This window comes from Lipotes vexillifer, unplaced genomic scaffold, assembly GCF_000442215.2.
Source record: "Lipotes vexillifer unplaced genomic scaffold, Lipotes_vexillifer_v1.1 scaffold36, whole genome shotgun sequence".
Classification (NCBI taxonomy): Eukaryota; Metazoa; Chordata; class Mammalia; order Artiodactyla; family Lipotidae; genus Lipotes; species Lipotes vexillifer.
In genome coordinates, this window is record NW_006792448.1 from 5,579,883 (window position 1) to 5,602,309 (window position 22,427).

Consider the following 22,427-nt stretch of genomic DNA (forward strand, 5'->3'; position numbering starts at 1 on the left):
CGGGAATTCAGAGGGTGAACTTGGGCCTCAGCGTATCTGGATTGGCTCCTACCACTTTGTTTTGAAGATGAACAAGAGGTACCTCTTCTGTGTGGCTGTCTCCACTTTGGTCCCCTCAGCACAGGACAGTACAGCCTCACAGTGCAGGGTGGGTGGGGGGCTTGGTGGCCCTTTCTCTCTGGCAGTGCCACATGTCCCTGTGGCTGTCACTCAGACCAGCCTCACCCCTAGGGCTCAGGGATAGGGGGTTGTGCCCCTGAGGCCGTGTGTGTCCAGTCGCCAGATGGCTGATCATCGATAATTCAAAATTAGTTTCATCCCTGCTCTGACCCCAGCAGTTTTCCATTTGAGAGGGTGGGCTTTTGCTTAAATGCAGGGCTCTGTCTTTTCCATTGTCTTGAATTTGGGCCCTAATCCTGCCTCTGATCCCATTCTAACCTCAGCCTCAGGTAAAGCTTTTAAAAAGACAAAAGCTTGAAAAAGGTTTGGCATTGCTGGCAGCAGCGTTTGCCATGAGGGGCAGGGGAGCCTTTCCTTTTCTGACAGGTTCAGGCTTGGAGTTTGGCTGACGCTGCAGGGCCTGTGCTGTCCACCCCACCCTGTGTCTGCCCAGCACCAGGGCCACCCAGAGGTTTAAGCACATCTAGACAAAGGACTTGGCTGGGGGGGAGGGCTCAGAAATCAGATTTTGTGAACAATATTTGAGGCACTAGCTACAGTTTGACCTCGGGGATCTAACCCTCTCTGTGCCTTGGTTTTCCCATCTGTAAAAGGGGATGATGATAGAACTTACAGTATTGGGTTATGATGAGGGTTAAATGAGTTAGTAAGCTAAGGGCTTGGAACAGTGTCTGATACATAATAAACTTGCTTTAGTGTAAGCTGTTAGCTATCTCTCTATTCATTAACAAAGGCAAAATTTTACAATTCTATATATCTAATCTTATGTTAGGTTTTTATTATATCCCTTGATCTCTGATGTCTAGAGATCAGTAGAATAGATGAATATGTACATGTGCGATAGAATATAAAGCAGGGTTTCTCAACTTTGGAATTGGTGACATTTTGGGCTGGTTAATTCTTTGCTGTGGGTCAGGGTCTGACCTGTGCACTGTGGGATATCTAGCAGCATCCCTTGCCTCTACCCACTAGATGCCAGTGGCACCCTTTCTCCCCAGTCTTGATAATTATAACATTTCTGCAGACATTTGCCTTCCCCAGGAGGGCAAAAATCACTCCTGCTTGAGAACCGCTGATATGGAAAATAAACAAAAATTTAACCCCATCTTCTATTGATAATATCTTTAAAATCTTAATTTTAACCATTATTTTAGTGTCCTGACCCTTCACCCAACTATCCGTTTTATTTAATATTTTCCCCTTAATCCCACCATTCTGTCTTGTCAACTTAACCTTTATCTGTAAACTTGTTTATTATCTGTTTCCCTGTGCAGAGTGTAGGCCTCATGAAGGCAGGGATGTTGTTTTGTTCTCCATGTATTCCCAGTGTCTGATAAAGTGCCCAACACAAATAAGGTCCTCAGTAGGGGTTTATTGAAAGAACATATGGAGGTGGCAGTGACCGTTTCCTGTCCTCCTCTCTGCTAAGACCCATCATCTGCTGGAGGTGCATCTAGAGAAGATGAGAGCCTGAGTAATCCACAAAGTGGTGACTGAGACGGTCTGCAGTGGAAACAGGGCCCCACACACCTGCCACTGGTGACTTACCAAAGACATCTCAATCTCTGACCAGGTGATGTTCGGCACTGAAGACACGGGCTCCACCAGCGTCGTGGGGAAGAAGAGGTTGTAGTGGCCCGTGGCCGCCAGGTACAGGGTCACTGCGATGTTGAAGGGCAGCGTGAAGACCGGGAGGTCCCACTTGCTGAAGATGGTGCCCAGGGCACTAGAAAAGACAGGGCTGGAGATGGAAGAGACAAAGGATTAATCGCTGTGCTCATCCTTCAGTCTATACTGTCTAGTCAGCTCTGGTCACTGGACCACTCACTATCCCCTCTCCTTGGCACAGCCATTCCTGGCTCCCTTGAGACTCAAATGGTCCATTTACCTGGGACTGGAAATAAGGTGTTCAATATAAGTCTACATCTTTGGGAAACAAAACTTAAAAGTCTTATAACTTGTTTTCAATAGAAAATGTTATAAAATAATTTATATATTTCCTTGTTTCTTAAACCAAGAAAACTAAACAAAATCTTATCCTTACAAAATGTCATGTATTGCCTTTGGATCATTACAATGTACATCACGATGTATCCTGGGCTGTGATAACATTTAGAATATATGCTTTAAATAAGCGTCTAAGAGGAGGCTGCTACGAATATAGCAATTCAGCTGAAGTACTTGGAATTATGCTAGGAGCCACCACATGAAAATGAAACCTTCAGTTGACTGTGTCCTCTGTCTTCTTGGTGTCTTCCTTGGGGAGAGAGTGGATTCTGGAGAAAGATGGAGCGAGGTGCAAATCCTAACTCCTGCACTTACAGGCTGAGTGAGCTACGTTAGGAAATTAACCTTGCTTAGCCTCAGTTTCCTCTGAAAGGGCAATCCACCTGGCACTCAACACTCTACATCTCCCACAGGCAGTGAGCTGCAGGACAAAATTTGAACTCATGTGATGCGGTTGATTGGCTCACTTTTAATTAAGTACGATGAATCTCAATTGGGCTTTTAAGACTGCCTGAAATCCCTACTATACGTCCCTAGCAAATTAACTCTCCAACTTGCTAAGACAAAAATTTTGCATTTTCTCCTTTCTCCTCAATTCTTCACTTTCTGCTTCCCTTTAGTTTCAGCTAACCACCTTGCTTTACTCCACTAAGAAAACAGAAATGACAAGATGAGAAATGCTTCGTTTTCCCGACCATAAGATTCATACTCCGACTGCTTTGTTCCCACATACTCTGCCTCAGGCCTTTTTCATATAATGGAAGTGTCCTTGCTCCCTTATCAGGCCAATTCTTTTCCTTGTACTTTGGGATCCAGTCTCTCAAAGACTTCATTCTTGCAATTCTCTCCTGTCTCTCCTGCAGCTTCAACCTCTCCTTTTTCTCCAGGTCACTCTCATAAATACATAATGTGTTCTAGTACCTTCTACCTTAAAAATCCTCCCCCTTTCTTATTTCTGCTCCAAATATTGCCCCTTTTCTCTGCCCCCTGCACAACAATACTCCTCAAAACTAGTCTATCTTTGTTGTCCCCAATTTTTCTACTCCCTTTCTTTCCTAAACCCACTCCAATCAGGTGGATGTTCTCCCCACACCACAGAAATGGCTTTTGTCCAGTTCACCGATGACATCTCTCTTGCCGTGGTCATTCTTTGCCCCTTTCATTTGACAGTTGGATCCTCCGCCTGGATCGAAACACTTTCCGTCAGGGCTACCACGACACTGCACTTAGCTGCTTCTCTAGCTTCTCCTTCTCAAGTCCCCTTCAGTGGTTCTTCCACTCTTCTGCCAGGCATCTAAATCTTGGAAGATCCTACAGGTCTGTCTTGGATCTTCTCTTTTTGAATCCTTTCCTCCTGGGTGATAACCTTTAGTTTCAAGGATGAAATATCTTCTATACGCTTCTGCCTTCCTAATCTTTACCAGATCACTAAGTTCCAGATTTGCTCATCCAGTTTCTTTCTCAGCATCTCTACTCAGAAGGCTGAAGTTTAATATGTCCAAACAGAACTCTTGACTTGTGTCCTGCCCCTCACCATCAACTGGTTTTTCTTTCTGTCTCCTCCATCAACCCAGGTGCTCAGGCAAATTATAGGAGTGCACCGAGTCTTCCTTCATCCCCACCCCCAAACTCCACAGCCTCCCTGAAAGTCCTGCCAATTACCTTCCTTAAAATATACCCCAAGCCCAACCACTTCTCTTCACCTTCATGGACATCACCCTGCTCAAAGCATTCCTGTCCTCTGTGGGTTATTGCAGCAGACCTAACTATGTTTCTAGCATCCACTCCCGCTCCAGCTAAAATCCATTCTCCACACTACCAGCAGAGCGATTTGTTTAAATTTAAACCACATCCTATCACTCCTCTGCTTAAAACCCTTTAACTGCTTCTCATCACAGTTGTAAAACTCAAAAGGCTTACTGGAGAGGTACAAACTATTAGGTACAAAATAAGCTACAAGGATGTATTGTATAACACGGGAAATATAACCAATCTTATAATAACTATAAATGGAGTACAACCTTTAAAAATTGTGAATCACTATATTGTACACCTGTAACTTATATAACGTTGTACAGAAACTATACTTCAATTAAAAGAAAGGCTTCCTAGAGCCACAAGGTGTATGGGCCTTGGCCATCATCTACTTCTGCCCTCACCTCCTGCCACCCCTCCTTCATCCACTGGGCTTCACCCCTCTGGTCTTGTTTCCTGAACACATCATACCTCTCCAGCTGGTCTCTTTGCATATATGCCACTGGTTCTGCCTGCAATACACTTCACCCAGATCTTCAGATGGCAGGTACTTTCTTATTTAGGTGACAGTTCAGAGGTCTCCTCTTCCAAGTGGCCTTCCCTGACCACCCAAGTCTGGGATCACTCTTTGTCCCGTTTGCCCCATTTTTCTTTCCTCAAAGCACTTATCATATCTTGAAATGATCGTTTTACTGAACAGTTGATGAGTTTATTTCTATCTTTGCCAAGAAGAATGCCAGCTCCCAGAGGATGGAGACTTTTTCTTGCTCACAGCTCTCCCCGACATCTAGAATAGTCTCCGCACATAGCAGGCCCTCAGCAAATTTTTGTTTGTTGGATAACTCCAGCACTACTTAGTACCTACTCTGTGGATTGGATTTCCAGGATTGCATGAGTGGATTCATGAAGTGCCCGGATAGTAGCACAGAGCTCAGCCAGCGTAGGGGCCCAATGTTTTCTTTGGTTTTTTGTTTCACTTTAAATTGGGAAGTGAGGGTGGGGATGGGGGCACGGTAGACACACTGCCACCCAGTGCACTGTGTCCGAGGGGCTTAATCTATGTAGTTATAAACCAAATGTATGCAAATGAAGACAAGCTCTCCTCCTCCTCAGGTGTGGCGTGTGGGGGACATTAAGGAGATCCCCACAGAAATGACTGTGTTAGCATTTTGTCCTGATAGATTAACGGAGAAGAAACGTAAATTGCCCAGAATGCTTAATGTAGTAATTTATTTGCAAACACTCCTAAAAAGTAACGGAACAGCACTTATTAAACGAACTGGTTTTAGTAACTCCAGACTTTGAAACCAAAGAAAGATGTTAAAAATCAGTCGGCGTGTCAGAGAGTGGTAGAGTTCAGGGGTTGGGGGACATGGGCTCCGCTCAAGCTCCCTGCTACCATGTGACAGTGGGTGCGACCAGATCCTTTGACGCTGTAGACCCACAGTAGGTTCAAGTGAACTGAGCATTGCATGTGTAAAATGCCTATTTGTTCCTAACACCCTTCATCTTGACTTTTATTCCTTCCAAAAAATGACGCAAATGCACAGCAAGACCTCAATTGATGCTTCTTGTTCAAAGATTCTATGCTTTAAATACAGATATTTTGTTTCAAGAAAGCTCTCTGATTCTATCACAAGTGAGTTTCACCTTTTGGCTCTTGGTTAGGCCATGGGGTAGACGATTCCCATGTAGGCTGGAGTTGAATAGTGCAGACTCTGGGTTGATCATGTGGGGCAGGTTGCATAGCCTCTGCATGCCTTAGCCTTCCCTTCTGTAAACTGGGGACAGTAATAGTCCTCCCTTGCCTAGCACTGTGCCTGGCATGTAGAAAATACTCAGTAAATGTTAGCCTTTATTACTAAGCCTATCATTCAGAGGGAGGTTATCAGCATAGTAAAAAAAAATGTAGCAGGGCTTCCCTGGTGGCGCAGTGGTTGAGAGTCCGCCTGCTGATGTAGGGGACACGGGTTCGTGCCCCGGTCCGGGAAGATCCCACATGCCATGGAGCGGCTGGGCCCGTGAGCCGTGGCCGCTGAGCCTGCGCATCCAGAGCCTGCGCTCAGCAACGGGAGAGGCCACAACAGTGCGAGGCCCGCGTACCGCAAAAAAAGAAAATGAAGTGTTTGCTCTTTGAAAGGTCTGTGTTATTCCAAAACTCAAAATGATCCTCTTGTGTTGCAACTCAACTCATGGACTTTTGCGAGATAGAGACAAACCAGGTTGACTATGAAGACACTGGGCCCCACAACAGTGTCAGATGCAGCACCTTGGGGCCCTGTAGGTCCGAGAGCGGAAAGAAGGAGGTGCCTCACCAGGACATGGCTGTGAAGGTCACAGGAAGCAGAAGCCACCAGTAATAGTCTAACTTCTCGGAGAACACAGCTATCAGCATTCCCACCAGCATCCCATTGTACCCATGGAGACCTGAGGCGATGGCGGTCCTGGGGTTGAAAACAGACGTACTGTATGAATTTGTTGGCACTTACTGGGTCTGTTCCTCCTGCTGCTCACAGAAAAAAGTTGGCTTAGTCAATGAATATAGGGTAGTCACACAGCTGCTGGCACATTTCTAGATCACACACACACACACACACACACACACACACACACACACACACCTTGATTACTCTTACTGATCTAGAATTAAATAATGCACTTTGTGTCTAAGCTCCCCCTTGCTTCTCAGGGGAGTCCAGACTGCTTGATATAGAGGGAAATCTAAGAGAAACCTGAGGTGTGTCACGGGGAAGGGGTGTATGTGTGGTTTTTCAGAGAGCACTGGGGTAGTCAGGGGTAGCTCCTTGGAGGAGGAGGGATTTGAAGGAAGGGTAGAATTAGTTAGGCCGAAGCAAAAGTGCTCAGTTGGGAAGAGTGTGACGCTACATGGTAGGTTGGGTGAGGCCCGTCAGAGAAGGCTTTGGAAACCAAGCTGAGGGATTGGGTTTTTAGCTAATGCACACTTGTCTTAGATTCTTAATCAGGATATTTGGGAAGATTAGGCAGGGAATGCGTGTGTTTCCCTCATAAAACGGAGCGAAAAAAGAATCCACGGAGCAACTCTTTGAATGGCTTGGCAAGTTTTCCAGTAGATTATGGTCAGGAGGGAAGTTGGCGAATTAGACTGTCAGAGCAGGAAGGGACACAGGCTTCTTGAAGGTGACCTGTAGGTGGGCTGGATGGAGTTCACCTTAGGGGAGTTTTGGCAAACAGTGATGGAACAGTAGGACAAGAGCTGATCCTGTCGGAGGCCATTTCTATGCCAGCTCTCCGGGAGGCTGTAGGTGAGTGGCAGCAAGGAATAGGGAACCCACTGCTTGAAACAGAGACACAAATCCTGGCTGGAGCCCATTTCTTCTGGCACCTACCAGACCTACACCCCAAAGAATTCAGCCCCTTGTTCATCTGATCTCGTATGGCCTCCCAGCTAGAATTGGCATGGTCCCCCAAGGCCACCTTAGAGAGGCACTGACACTTCTCATGGGAGACAAGTCGACCCACGCCTGTGCCTTGGTGGAGCTGGAATGTCAGGGGGGCTGGAGGACTGCAGCGTTGGTTATAACACAAGCAACTCGGATCACTCCCCAGGCTCTGGGGTCACCAGGGGCCCCCGGCTCTGCTGTCCAATCTGTCCATGTGCCAGGGAGAGCACTGACCTCCAGCCTAGAAGACGCAGGTCACGTGTCCAAGCCTGAACCCTGCCATCCACTGGCTGTGGTTCCTTCCGTGAGCACCTTACTCCTCCTAGCCTTCTTTCTCTCACTTGCAAAATGTGGACCCTCTTACCTTCACTGTCTGCCTTGTGAAGTGGCAGGAAGAATCACAGGTAACAAGGCACGACAGTGCTTTTCAATATTTTGACAGTACCCCATGGTAAGGAAGGAATGTGTTCATATTTTATAGTATGGCCCAGTTTCTCTCTCTCTCTCTCTCACACCCACCCCCCCCCCCCCCCCCCCGCCCCTCCCGCACTCCCCCATCCCCCCCCCCCCCCCCCCCGCCACACCCAACATGATTGAAACAAAAATTTCACAAAATAATGTTTACCTTTACTACATATGGATTACTCTAATCTGTTTTATTTTATTCTATTATTTTAATTTAAAAATATCCTGTTTTTAAAAATTCATGATCTACAAATGAAGTGGTGACTGCCAAATTAAAAAAAAACGGAGACTCTGGGCATTCCCAGACCTCTCTGATCATCAGAACTACCCAGGAGAATCTTGTTCTTGGATCAGAACCTCCAGATCCACTGAATGGGAATATCTCTGGGAGGGAGGGGGACTGGGGCGGTGCTGAGAAACTACATGTCTTAACAATCACTCCAGGTGTTTCTGGCCATCAGGAAAGTTTGGGAACCATTGGAATAACATATGGCAAAGTCTGAGGAAATGGTCCCGTTCTCTAAAATGCACTTGTTGTTGTTACTGGGCTTTGTGGCCACCGGTGCAGAGCTGCCCCCAACCCCCCGACCCAACCTGCCCCCTCTCAGCTCCTGTTGTTCCCTTCTCCATGCCACCCCCCATGCCCTCACTGCCCTCTCCTCTCGCCTTCCTCTCTCCCACATCAATGTTACTTGCTCAAGGCTGCCCTCTCTAAACTTCCCAACACTTAATGAGGTCTGCCTTCTCTGAGCTCTCCAGTATACACTGTCTTGTATTATTCGGAGACATTTCGTATCTGTTAGTCTTATCTCCCTCAACTAGATTGTAGGCTCCATGCAGGAAGAGCTTAAGTGTTCCTCTGCACCTGCCTTCGGGGGAATGTTTCCAGAAGTCTTTACAGTCAGATGGAGCCTGGTACTGTCAGGTTGCTGTGAACTTAGGAGAAGTTTAACTGTGTAAAGAACTCCAGTGACATGTTTAAAGCTGATACTCAGGAGACTGTGGTTGGCTGATACTAGGATAAGGTCACTCAAGGAAACACTTCTCCACCTGTCTATCCCAAGAACCCAAGACCCTCGGAGAGAGGAACTCACCTGTCCTGGCTCAAGACAAGGGCAGTTAAAGTTGACACCACTGTCCCCAGACCCCCAGCAATTGTCCACCAGGGATTCTGGATCAGGAGCCCTATGAAGATGATGAGCCCGCTGAGAGGGTTGTTGACGAACATCACCTGAGCGGCCCCCCTCAGAACCCAGTCTGTGAACTGGAAGGCCAGGGGCTTATCTGAAAGAGATAAGCAGAGTCATCAGCCTGGTTCAGCCTGTGCTTCCCTGCTGGACCACTGGTTGGCGAGGCAACCAAGGCAGACAGGGATGCACTAGCCAGGACATTTTCCCGCATTCAGTCTGGCACCCAGCCCGAATCTCTGCGTGGCCTGACAATCAGTCCACAGTGGTGTCAGTTTTGCCATACAGACTGAGGCACCATGCTGAGACCAATTTAACGCTATTCCAGCCATCGCCTTGGTTGGTAAGGAAGCCCCAGGAACATTCCAAGGGAAATTTATTGGTCCAAAGGAAGAGGTGGGGAGGGAAGGAAACTCTTTTTGTGTAGAGCTGTATGACTCAGTTGAGGGCTGGTATCTGAGCAGCAAAGAATACAGTCTGGAGAAGAAAAGGCTGGGAAAGAAATGATTTTAGCCCAGCTGTGAAATCAGCCTTGAGTTATGTATTGACATTGAGTATTGACATGCATTCTGTCTCATTCTCTGGTTTGGTTTCCAGGACAACATATACAAGTGGGGGGCAGGTGGGCGAGGGTAGGTTAGGGATATTTGTTGCAACATTTAGTTTAGGGAAACTAGGAGAAGAATGATGTTAAAAAGGAAGAATTTGGACCATTGGGGAGGGTGAGGCCAATATTTTCTTGGCACATAAAAAATGGCTGTGGAATAAGTGAAGGAATGACCATTCAGTTTGTTTGAAAATGGCTTCTACGTTGCTAATGTGGTTGTCCTACATCTATTCCATGTAGGAGTGAAGAGTTTGCAAAGAACTAAAATCAGTGGAATGCACTGAATTCTGAAACCATGGGAATTCAGGTAGTAGGATACATTACGGCCACCCAGAGCCAGCCCTGAGCTGGAGGACCTCAAATGTGGGGGCCCTGCCATGGGTGAGTGTGGGAGGAGCTTCCTCAGTCCAAACCAGAGGGAGGGCTGGCTCTCTGGCCTGGCCTGGCTGCTTCTGCCCTGGGTATTGGCTTACCTTTCAGCCAGCTCCTGCATTCCTTCATCTCGCCTGTGAGGTAGCCCACAGCTTGAAAGAGGCTGATGCTCCCTTGGCTCGAGGAGCCCTGAGGGGCTGCCCCACTTTCTCTTCTTCTACCCTTTTCATTGGGTTTTTCAATCTTCACAATGTGGCTTTCTTCGCTGGATGACCGAAGATCCTTTAAGGAGAAGCCACGACAAAACATCAAATAATATAGCTTTTTGAGAGCAGGGGCATTTGGGGGTAGGGAAGATTGTCAGATTTTTTGATAAAGATAGAGGATCATGAGACAAATAAATGTCCATTGTGCAATGCTGTCTAGAGTGCCCCACGCAGGCCTGCTCTTCCCAGGACTCCTACACGTTCCTCATAGCAGGGTTCTTAACTTTTTGTGCCATATTAACCTTTTGATCCCCTTTGGCAGTTTGGTAGGCCTGTGGACTTCCTTCCAGAATGTTTGTAAATGAATAAAATAAATAAGATTGCAATGAAAACCAATTATATTGAAATGCAGTTATCACAGTATAAAAAAAACCCTGCTATGCATATAGGGGCAGCAGATCCAATACCAATTATAATTTTAAAGTATTGATGAGTGACTATGCGGGATAACAACTCAGGACAACTCTATAGGGCCATTCTAGCTCTAGAACTCACCGTAGGCTCACCTGAGGCCTTTATTGTGACTGCATCACAGCCCAACTTCTGCCTAATTCTGCTACCTTTACTTCTCTACAAGTATTGACCCCAAGGACACACCCCAGTATACTTCTTACATCCAACTCTCCATCTCAGAGTCAGCTTTCTAGGGGAACCCGATCATGTGACAGTGACAACAATCTCAGGTACTACTAATACGGCTGCTGTTCTTTGCTTATATTTATAATTGAAGTAAATGCTAAAGTTCATTGGAGGTTAGTGAAAATAAATATAAATTATTTTTTCCATCCAAGTTCATATCCCCCTCAATCTTGTCTATGGACACCTGGGTCAGGACTCCTTGCTCTAAAACTGTGCTTTCCAATATAGTATCCATATGGCTCTTGGCACTTAAAATGTGGCTAATCTGAACTGAGATGTGCTCGAAGTAGGTTTTGAAGGTTTAGTATGAAAAAAGAATGTGTAAAAGATCTCAGCGATACTTTATATTGATTAAATATTAAAATAATAATATATGTATGCATATATATTAGACTAAATAAAATATATTATTAAAATTAATTTCACCTGATTAATACAGATAGCCAAAAGGCACATAAAAGATGCTCAACATCACTAATTATAAGAGAAATGCAAATGAAAACTACAATGAGGTATCACCTCACACCAGTCAGAATGGCCATCATCAAAAAGTCTACAAATAATAAATGCTGGAGAGGGTGTCGAGAAAAGGGAGCCCTCCTACACTGTTGGTGGGAATGTAAATTGGTGCAGCCACTATGGAGAATAGTATGGAGGTTCCTGAAAAAACTAAAAACAGAGCTACCATATGATCCTTCAATCCCAATCCTAGGCATATATACGGGGAAAAACATAATTCAAAAAGATACATGCACCCCAATGTTCATTGCAGCACTATTTACAATAGCCAAGACATGGAAGCAACCTAAGTGTCCATCAACAGATGAATAGACAAAGAAGATGTGGTATATTTATACAATGGAATATTACCCAGCCTTAATAAAGAATGAAATAATGCCATTTGCAGCAACATGGATGGACCTTGAGATTAACATACTAGATGAGGTAAGTCAGTCAGAGAAAGACAAATATATGATATTGCTCATGTGTGGAATCTAAAGAAAAAATAATGAAAAGGAACTTATATACAAAACAGAAATAGACTCACAGACTTAGAAAATAGACTTATGGTTACCAAGGGGGAAGTGGGGGGAGGGATGGTTAGTTTGGATTAACATATATACATTACTATATATATAAAATAGATAACCAACAAGGACCTACTATATAGCACAGAGAACTATACTCAATATTTTGTAATAACCTATAAGGGAAAAGAATCTGAAAAAGAACATATATATATATATAATATGTAAAACTGAACAATAATATATATAGTTATATATATAACAGAATCACTGTGCTGTGTATCTGAAACTAACACAACATTGTAAATCAACCATACTTCAATAAAAAATAAAATAAATTAATTTCACCTGCTTCTTTTTCTTTTTACTTTTTAAAATGTAGTTAATATAAATTTAAACTTACATGTGTGGCTCATATTATGTTACTATTGTATACTGATGGTCTACAGATTTCTCTAACCTCATCACTGCAACAAAACTTAAATGTCTTGAAGATGTCAGTAGAAATGGTGAAGTGAGGACCTCCTCAAATTCTCTCCTCCATTAAGGCAATGAGAACACTGTGTGCTGGAGGTGGTGGATAACAGTTGAGGAAAACAAGAAGCTCATCATAAAGCTTAAAAGGAAAAACTGGGGAATGAGATATCCAAAGGGTGCTTTAAAAGACTTGGGCATATTGCTGTGAATCTAGAACACCTCATGCATGTGTAGGGCTTGCACATGCCCAGGACAGTATGTATGCTCAAGAAAGACCTGAGAATGCCCTAAGCTCTCACCTCTGGCTGAGTTTGAATCTCTATGCAAGCAGAAATTAAAGGCTAGGTGGAGTTGAAAACTGCCTAGGTGAGTGTTGAAGATGCCCCAACACATAGACAGCTCTCCTTGGCAAAGACTGAGAAGCTTACTGATCCCAGGCATTTAAGGAAATCTCTGTCCAATAATTAGCTAAACTTTAAGCTGACTGAGCAGAGATTTCAGTGGCTACAAATGACAAAAGAATAAAGACTTTCCAGAACTAGTTCAGAAAAGCCATTAAACAAACAAGCCAGCAACGACAAAACCTGGGGAGAGGGAAGAATCTGATTTTCAGAGTTGTCACATTATTTAAGACATCCAGTTTTTAAACAAACAATTATGAGACATGCAAAGAAACAAGAAAGTATGAGACAAGGGAAATAACGCAATCAATAGGAGCTGTCCCTGAGGAAGGCCAGACTTATTAAACAAAGATTTAAAATCACCACAAAATATCATCAGGGAACAAAAGAAAACCATGTTTAAAAACTAAAGGAGAGTATGAGAAATATGAGAACAATCTCACTAAATAGAGATTATCAATAAACAGGAAATTATAAAAAAGAAACTAATAGAAATCCTGAAGTTGAAAGGTATAAAAATGGAAATGAAAAATTTGTTAGAGGAGCTCAACAGCAGCTTGGAGCACTCAGAAGAAAGAATCAGGGCTTCCCTGGTGGCGCAGTGGTTGAGGGTCCGCCTGCCGATGCAGGGGACACGGGTTCGTGCCCCGGTCCGGGAAGATCCCACATGCCGCGGAGTGGCTGGGCCACTGAACCTGTGTGTCCGGAGCCTGTGCTCTGCAATGGGAGAGGCCACAACAGTGAGAGGCCCGTGTACTGCAAAAAAATAAAATAAATAAATAAAAATAAACAAAAAAGAAAGAATCAGAAAACCTAAAGGCAAGTCAATTGAGATTATCCAATCTGAGGAACAGAAAGAAAACAGAAAGATGAAAAATGAACAAAGCCTCAGAGACCTGTGGGACCCATCAAGTGTACCACCATATGCATAATGGGCATTCCAGAAGGGAATGAGAGAGAAAGGGGCAGGAATATTTGACAACTTCCCAAATTTGATGAAAATCAGTAATAGACACATCAAAGTAGTTCAACAAACTTCCAGTAGGATAAACTCAAAGAGATCTTCACCTAGACATATCATAAACTATTAAAAGTCAAAGACAAGAGTAATTTTGTATAGACTCTTGAAAGCAGCAAGAGTGAATCAAGTCATTACATACAAGAAATTCTCAATGGAATTAACACCCAACTTCAGAAACCATGGAAGTCTGAAGGTAGTGGAATGACATATTGAAAGTGCTGAAAGAAAGACTGTCAATCAAGAATTCTATATTCAGCAAAACAGTTTTTTAAAAATGAAGGAGAAATTAACACTTTCTGAGATAAGTGAAAACTGAGAGAATTTATTGCTAGTAGACCTGCCTATGAGAAATATTAAAATGAGTCCTTCAGGCTGATATGAAAGGACACTAAGAAGGACACTAGTATCTCAAGAAGAAATAAAGAGCATTGGTAAAGGTAACTACATAGGTAAATATAATAGACAGTATAAATGTATTTTTGGTAATTCTCTTCTTCCCCTTCTGATGTAAAGACAACTTCATAAAACAACTGTAAGTCTGTGTTGGTGGGCATACAATGTATAAAGATGTAATTTGTATGACAGTAACAGCACAAAGGAGGTGGGGATAGAGCTACATAGGAACACAGCTTTTGGATAATATTGTAATTAATTTGGTTTTAATCCAAGCTAGATTGTTATAAATTAAGATGTTTAATTATAATATCCGGGGTAACTACTCAGAAAATAACTAGAAACATATAGAAAACAATGACAGAAGAATTAAAATGATACACTAGAAAATATCTGTTTAAGACAAAAGATGGCATAATGAAATAATAGAGAAACAGAAAAAATACATAGAAAACAAATAGCAAAATGGCAGGTATAAATCCTACCTTATCAGTAACTAAATTAAATATAAATGGATTCACACTTCAATTAAAAGACAGAAATTGGCAGAACGGAATTTAAAAAGTTATACAACTATATCTTGTCTACAAGAGACACAATTTATATTCAAATATGTAAATAGATAGTAAGGATGGAAAAAGATATATTGTGCAAACCGTTACCAAAAAAAAAAAAAAAGCTGGAGTGACTATACTAAGATCAGCAAAATAAACCTTTTGCTAAGACAAAAATTGTTACTAGAGAGAGAAAAACAATTTTAATGATAAAAGGATCAATCTATGAAGAAGATATAAGAATTATAAACACTTACATGCCTAACAAAGCCCCAAAATACATGAAGCAGAAGTTGGCGGAATTGAAGGGAGGAAAAGTCAACTCAATGATAATAATTGGAGACTTCTATACTCCACTTGAAAAAATGGATAGAATAACTAGACAGAAGATCAAGGAAATAGAAGACTTGAACAACATTATAAACTAACTAGACCTAATACATATCTATAGAACACTTCACCCAGCAATAGCAGAATATACCTTTTATAGTGCACATAGAAACTTCTCCAATATAGACCATGCTAGGCATAAAATAAGTAAAACATTTTTACTGATAAAAATATCAGTAGGGCTTCCCTGATGGTGCAGTGGTTGAGAGTCTGCCTGCCGATGCAGGGGACATGGGTTCGTGCCCCGGTGCGGGAAGATCCCACATGACATGGAGTGGCTGGGCCCGTGAGCCATGGCCACTGAGCCTGCGCGTCCAGAGCCTGTGCTCCGCAACGGGAGAGGCCACAACAGTGAGAGACCCGCGTACGGCAAAAGAAAAAAAAAATCAGTAAAGGGATTGAAATAATTCACAATATGTTCTCTGGTCACAGTGGAGTGAAATTAGAAGTCAAACATAGAAGGATATTTGGAAAATATGTGGAAATTAAACAACACACTCCTAAATAATCCATGGATCAGAGAGGAAATCAGAAGAGAAATTGGAAAATATTTCATTCATTGAGATGAATGAAAACAAAACCACAACACACCAAAACTTATGGGATGCAGCTAAATCAGTGAGTAGAGTGAAGTTTGTAAATATAAATACCTATGATAAAAAAGAAGAACTATCTCAACAATCTAACCTTTCACTTTAAGAAACTAGAAAAATAACAGCGAATTAAACCCAAAGCAAGTAGAAGGAAGGAAAAGTTGGTTCTTTGGAAAGATCAAAATTGACAAACTTTTAACTAGTTTGACAAAGAAAAAAAATACAAGATTGAAATAACTAAAATCAGAAATGAAAGAGGGTGCATTACTACCAACCTTAAAGAAAAAGAAAGGATTATAAAGAAATTAATAATTGTATGCTAACAAATTAGATAAGCTAGATGAACTGTATAAATTCTTAGAAAGCCACAAACTACCAAAACTGACTCACGAAGAAATAGAAAATCTGAATTGACTCATAACAAAGTAAAACAACTGAATTAGTTAAAAACCAAACCAAACCAAACCAAAATTTCCCACAAAACCCCAAGTCCTGGTGGCTTCACTTGTGAATTGCACCAAATGTTTAAAGAATTAATACCAATATCTTCTAAAGAGTAGAAGAGAAGGGAACACTTCTTAACACATTCTATGAGCCTACTATTATCCTGATATCAAAACCAGACAAAGTAATCACGAGAAAGAAAACAATAGACCAATATGCTTTATGAATATAGATGCAAAAATCCTTAACAAAATACTAGCAAAACAAATCCAAGCAGGATATAAAAGAGATTATGACCAAAAGAGAATTCTAAGAATCTGAGGCTGTTTCAACCTATAAAAACTATCAACAGATTGTTTAATAGAATAAAGAAAAAAACTCACATGATTATTTTGATAAACATAGAAAAACTATTTGAAAAATTAAGCACCCTTTCCTGATAAAAAACAATCAACAGACTAGGAATAGAAAGGAAGTTCCTCAACCTGATAATAAAAACCCACAGCTAATATCAAACTTAATAGTGAAAGACTGGATGCTTTCCCTCTAAGATCAGGACCAAGAGAAAGATGTGTGCTCTTGTCACTACTATTCAACATTGTACTGGAAGTTCTAGCCAGAGGAATTAGGTAAGAAAAAAACAGACAAAAGGGACCCATATTGGAAAGAAAGAATTTAAACTATCTCTATTTGAAGATGGAACACCCTTTTATAAATAAAATCCTTAAGGAATCTACAAAAAACTATTAGAGATAATGAATGAGTTCAGCAAGTTTGCAGGATAGAGAGTCAATATACAAAACAAATTTATTTCTATACATTGGCAATGAACAATCGAAAAATAAGATTAAGAAAACAATTCTATTTATGCAGCATGAAAAGGAATCAAATATTTTGGAATGAATTTAACAAAAGAGGTGCAAGACTGTACACTTAAAAACTACGAAACATCATTGAAAGAAATTAAAGACTCAATAAAAGGAAAGATAACCTATGTCCAAGGACTGAAAGACTTAATATTGTTAAGATGACAATATTCTCCAAATTGATCTATAGATTTAACACAATCCCTATCAAAATGCCAGTTGCCTTTTTATTTTTTTTCAGAAATTGAAAGTTGCATCCTAAAATTCATATGGAAATTTAAGGATCTCAGAATAGATACAACAATCTTGAAAAAGAAGAACAAAGTTGGAGAACTCATACTTTCTGATTTCAAAACTTACTGCAGAGCTACAGTGATCAAGGTGCTGTGGTATTGCCATAAGGATAAACATATAAATCAGTTCAATAGAAATGAGAGTCCAGAAACAAACCCATACATTTAAGGTCAATTGATTGTTGATAGGAATATCAAGACAATTCAGTGGAGGAAGGATAATTTTTTTAACAAATGATTCTGGGACAAGTGGATATCCACTTGGTAAAATATTAAAATTGGACCCCTACTTACTATCATATACAGAAGGGAACTCAAAATGGATAAAAGACTTACATGTAAGAGCTAGAACTATAAAACCCTTAGATTAAAACATTGGAGTAAATATTTGTGACCTTGGATAAGAAAATGATTTCTTGCATGTGACACCAAAAGCATAAGCAATCAAAGAAAAAATAGATATATTGGACTTAATCAGAATTTAAAACTCTGCTTCTAAGGACACTATCAAGAAAGTGAAAAGAAAACCTACAGAGTGGGAGAAATTATTTGCAAATTATGTATCTGGACAGGGTCTAATATCCAGAATATGAAAAGAATGATTACAACTCCACAATAAAAAGACCAATAACCCAATTTAAAAAATGGGCAAAAGGTTTGAAAAGACATTTTTCTGAAGAAGATATACAAGTGGCCAGTGAGAACATGAAAAGATGTTCGACATCATTTGCCATTAGGGAAATGCTAACCAAAATCACAATGAGATGCCATTTCACATTCACCTAGGCTGTAACAAAAAAGACAACAACACGTTTTGGTGAGGAGGTGTAGTGGCACGATGTGCACATTGCTGGTGAGAATATACACTAATGCAGCCACTTTGGAAAAACAGTTTGGCAGTTTGTTAAAATGTTAAACATAGATTTACCATGTGACCCAGAAATACCACTGCTAGGTATATACCCAAGAAAAATAGAAACGTCTCCACACAAAAACTTCTACACAGATGCTTATAGTAGGATTACTACTTATACAGCCTCAAAGCAGAAACAACCCAAATGTCCATCAGCTGATGGATAAATAAAATACAGTATATTCATACAATGAAATATTATTTGGCCATAAAAAGGAATGATCTACTGAAAGAACCCCAAAACATTATGCTAAATGAATGAAACCAACCACAAAAGGCCACATATTATATGATTCCATTTATATGAAATGTACAGAGTAGGCAAATCCATAGGGACAGAAAGTAGATTGGTGGTTGCCAGGGGTTGTGGGGAGGATGGAATGAGGACTGACTGCTAATGAGTATGGATTTTCTTTTTGAGGTGATAAAAATATTCTGGCATTAGATAATGATGATGTTTGCACAGCTTTGTAAATATGCTAAAAAACAGTGTAATGTGTACTTTAAAGGCGTGAATTTTACGCTACCTGAATTACATCTCATTAAAAAACCTAAGCAGTCTTGGGTCCTCTTCCACTGAATCTGTAGCTAGCCAGGCTGCCTTGGTGCTTCTGGGTCCAAGGAGTGCTAAAGGCCTGTGTTTGAATGAGGGCTTCCTTTGGGAGACAGTAGAGTAATTCAAGGGAGCGGGGGTAAGGGGAAAGACTTGGGGGACTGGTTGGAAGGCTGGTAATGTGTGTGTGCATTCTCTACTTCTCCTTAAAATCATGTCACACACAGAGCCACATTTTCCATCTAAGGCCAAGTAGGGCTGATTGTGGGTGTGAGCGCGTATGGGGGGAAGAACCTCCCCAGCGGCGACACTTCCATGGCATTAGGTCACATGTGCTGGGAGAGCAGCATCTTTCTACACTCTTCCTCCCACCATCCACCTGGGAAGCACCCTGGGAGGGGCATTCCTCACCTTTTCTTCAGGCATTTCCAGGAGGGGCAGAGCCGGGTGTGTATCCTGGGGGCTTGAGGGCCAGCTAGGGCTGGTAAACTCTGACTCGTAGAGTTTGTGTCTGCTGGAAAGAGGCTCTGGCAGGAGAGGACTGCTGTGAATGTGAGTGTCAGACATCTCTTCCATGTGGCGGCCACTCATGGATCATGTGACTGGTGAAAGGAAAGGGAAAGAACAGGTGAGTCAGGATGGGGCCTCAGGGACTTGACCAAGGCTGGATGGAGGCCCCAGGAGGACTGAGGTCTGTCCTGACACAAGGCACCTACTCCTCCAGTATCTTGGGCTACCAGAGGGGCCTGAAGCCATTCCTCAACCCACGTGACCTGTACCTTTCAAAATCCCCCCATTCTTCCAAGCCCAGAAGAAAGTCCATTTCTGCTGTGCAGATTTCCCTGACCACCCAGTTAGATTAGATCTCTTTTTTTCTAATCACTAAAATATTTTTTCTCTACCTTTCATATCGTCCATTGTACTCTCTTATTGTGGTAATTAGTTGTACATATATTTTCCCCTTGATACATACATGTGGATCTGGGTCTTCCAACCAAATGGGGGTCTAAGAGAGATTTGTTTTCTTAGTCGCTGTGCAGCTTATATTACTGGCAGTTGGCCTGCAGTGCCCCCTCTCTCCCCTCTGCCCTCAGTGCCCTTTCCAGCTCCTCCCTGCTTCCCTTCCCCAGAAGCAGTAAGCAGCTCTGGTATGATCTCTTGGAGGCTACGTGCACTGGTCCCTCCATGTGGGGCTCATTTTCCTTTCACCACTGGGCCAGGGCTTATGCCAGGACTTGGTTTTAGAACAACCTCTGCCCAGCATCCTTAGTTTCCAGTTTAGTCCGGCTGCCCCCTTGGTAGTCCTGTACTTTTCCTCTTCCTGTCTCAGCCATTCTTCCTTGGCCTCTTCCAGCTCAATTACGTCTTCCTTGACTTTGACTTTATTGCTTCTTTGGGAGGTGGTTTTGGATCTGCACACAGTCTCATCTCAGTATGAGCTAGAGGTTTCCTCATTGGTCCGTGCTGCCGTGGGTTAACCTTCCACCTGTAACTCCCAAATCTAACATTTCCAGCCCAGTTTTGAGCACTAGATTCATAGATTTAATTCTTTACTTCATACTTGCATGTGAATGTTCCAGAAGCAGCTTAAACTTAATACACTGAGACAACTCATAATGTTCCCTTCCCAAGACCTGTCCTCCTCCCTCAAAGGGGCCCATCCCAGGAAAAGTTCCCTCCCCCTTCCAAGCTGCTCCTTCAGACAACTCAGGAGTCAAACTTCATGCTCCCTTCTCTTCCACTCTCCAAATCCAGTAATTCTATCTCTAAGATACACCTTGATGTACAGTATCACCACTTAGTTGTCATTACTTCTTGTCACTTCTCCAATAACTCTCAAATGATCACCTCTACCTCTTCTCAGATTTCTCCTCCAAGCCGTGCTCCACAGGCAGTCAGAGTCGTCATATTAACACTCAAGACTACTCATGTCTGTTTCCTGATTAAATCCCTTCAACGGCTACAGAGGGAAAGCCACTGGGCTCCACACTGGCCTCCTTCTAGCACTTTCTACCTCAGGGTCTCTGTAAATGCTGGTCCATCTGCCTGGTAGGCTTCTCCCTCACTCTTTACCTGGGTGACTCCTACTTTTCCCTTTGTGTCAATTATCACCTATCAGTGATGCCTTCCCTGATGGTCTCCTGTCACATGTTCTCATGGGACCCAGTATTTTTCCTTATACTGCTGTATCCCAGCTCCTAGCACAGAGCCTGGCACATAGTAGGTATTCGATAAATAAGTAGTTAAGTGAAGGAGAAGGAAGGAAGGAAGAAAAGGGGGAAGGAAGGGTGGAAGGCTACAGGTAACTGCTAGAGTGGGGGAACTTTACAAATCACCATGGGTCTCAGGTGTTGAATGGTTTAAGAAGGTGTGGGGCTGCCCACCAGCTCTGCACTTTGAGGCAAAACTCTGCTGTCTAGCACTTGTTCTCATTCCCAGGAAGAGCTCATTTGAACCATGGGTGATTTTTAGCATGGGTCAGCAAACATCATTCAGATCCAACCAACTCCTCTTTCTCGTTCTGCCATGGCTCTGAAAGAGGGCCTTTCCTCTATTCTGACTTTGCAGGTGGCGTTTCAGTGAGTTTCAGACTGCCCGGGAGGGGGAGGGGGCACCCTGGAAAGGTTTAGGAGAGGGAAAGCCCGCAAGCCTGAGAATCTGTCCCTTCCCAATGCACTCTCTCCCTCTGGTGGCCAAGAGGTGATACAGCATCTCGGCCTGTTGGTATGATTCCTTCCAAGTCACCTAGTTGAAAACGTGAGGGGCAGTGAGATATCCAGACACACGATCTGCATGACACTATATATCTGAATGAACTAGAAATGTTCTGGAAAAATCGTGTATTAAATTCAGTGGCTGTGAATTACATTAAAAATCCAGTTGAAAAATAAGTTTTTTCCCCAAACATATTTCATTGAATCTAAGATGTTATCAACGGTAAGATGTATCATTGTTTCGTATATAACCAAGAAAGAAGAAAATGCTGCCAATTAAAATTGCAGGTTGCACCCTGGTTTAAGAAATGTTAAAATATGAGCAAGACGTATATTATATAATCAAGGAAATATGATAAAAATCATAGTGATGTGACTCAGGAATACAGGAGTAGGAATTGTTTTCTAGTTACAGGACCTCAAACATTTGTATATTTTTTTGGTGAAAAATGTGTGTATATATTATGAGCCGTTTAAGAACAGGGCCTGTTACCTTGTTGATTTCTGTATTTGCATTGCTCAGCAGAAAGCCTGACACATAATAAACCCTCAATATGTGTTTAATGATTGTGGAAAGAATGAATGATTGCACAATGGAAGTACTCTTCAGAGTGTCTCCAAAAAGGCTCCATCTTCTCTTCCTTTGAGTCCCTCCTGTATGCAGATAATATTCCCAATTACCGATGGAGAAATCAAGGCCCAGGAAAGCAAAGCAAGAGTTGTTTCTCACGTGGGTTAGCTCTCTGCACTTTCTGAAGCAAACTTGCTGCCTTGTGATGGCTACAGGAAGCAGAGACCCAGGGAAGCCACCAGCTTGCTGCAGAGTCAAGATTAGACCCAGTTTCCCACCCTGGGCTCCTTCTATTACTCCAACTGCCTTGCAGGGC

The 22,427-nt window shown here is 42.3% G+C and overlaps 1 protein-coding gene across 2 annotated transcripts in view; it reads right to left on the reverse strand.

The window, feature by feature from the left end:
- SLC14A2 (solute carrier family 14 member 2) overlaps positions 1-19,417 on the reverse strand; it is a 56,000-nt gene extending 36,583 nt beyond the window's left edge. For both annotated transcript variants that reach the window (XM_007465629.1, XM_007465628.1), the window contains exons 1-5: positions 19,238-19,417; positions 10,097-10,277; positions 8,924-9,113; positions 6,258-6,386; positions 1,729-1,921 (exon numbers count right to left, since the gene is read on the reverse strand). In XM_007465629.1, coding sequence (XP_007465691.1) covers positions 1,729-1,921; positions 6,258-6,386; positions 8,924-9,113; positions 10,097-10,277; positions 19,238-19,417 — 873 coding nt within the window. The remainder of the gene's footprint in view (positions 1-1,728; positions 1,922-6,257; positions 6,387-8,923; positions 9,114-10,096; positions 10,278-19,237) is intronic.
- Positions 19,418-22,427: the final 3,010 nt, after the last annotated feature.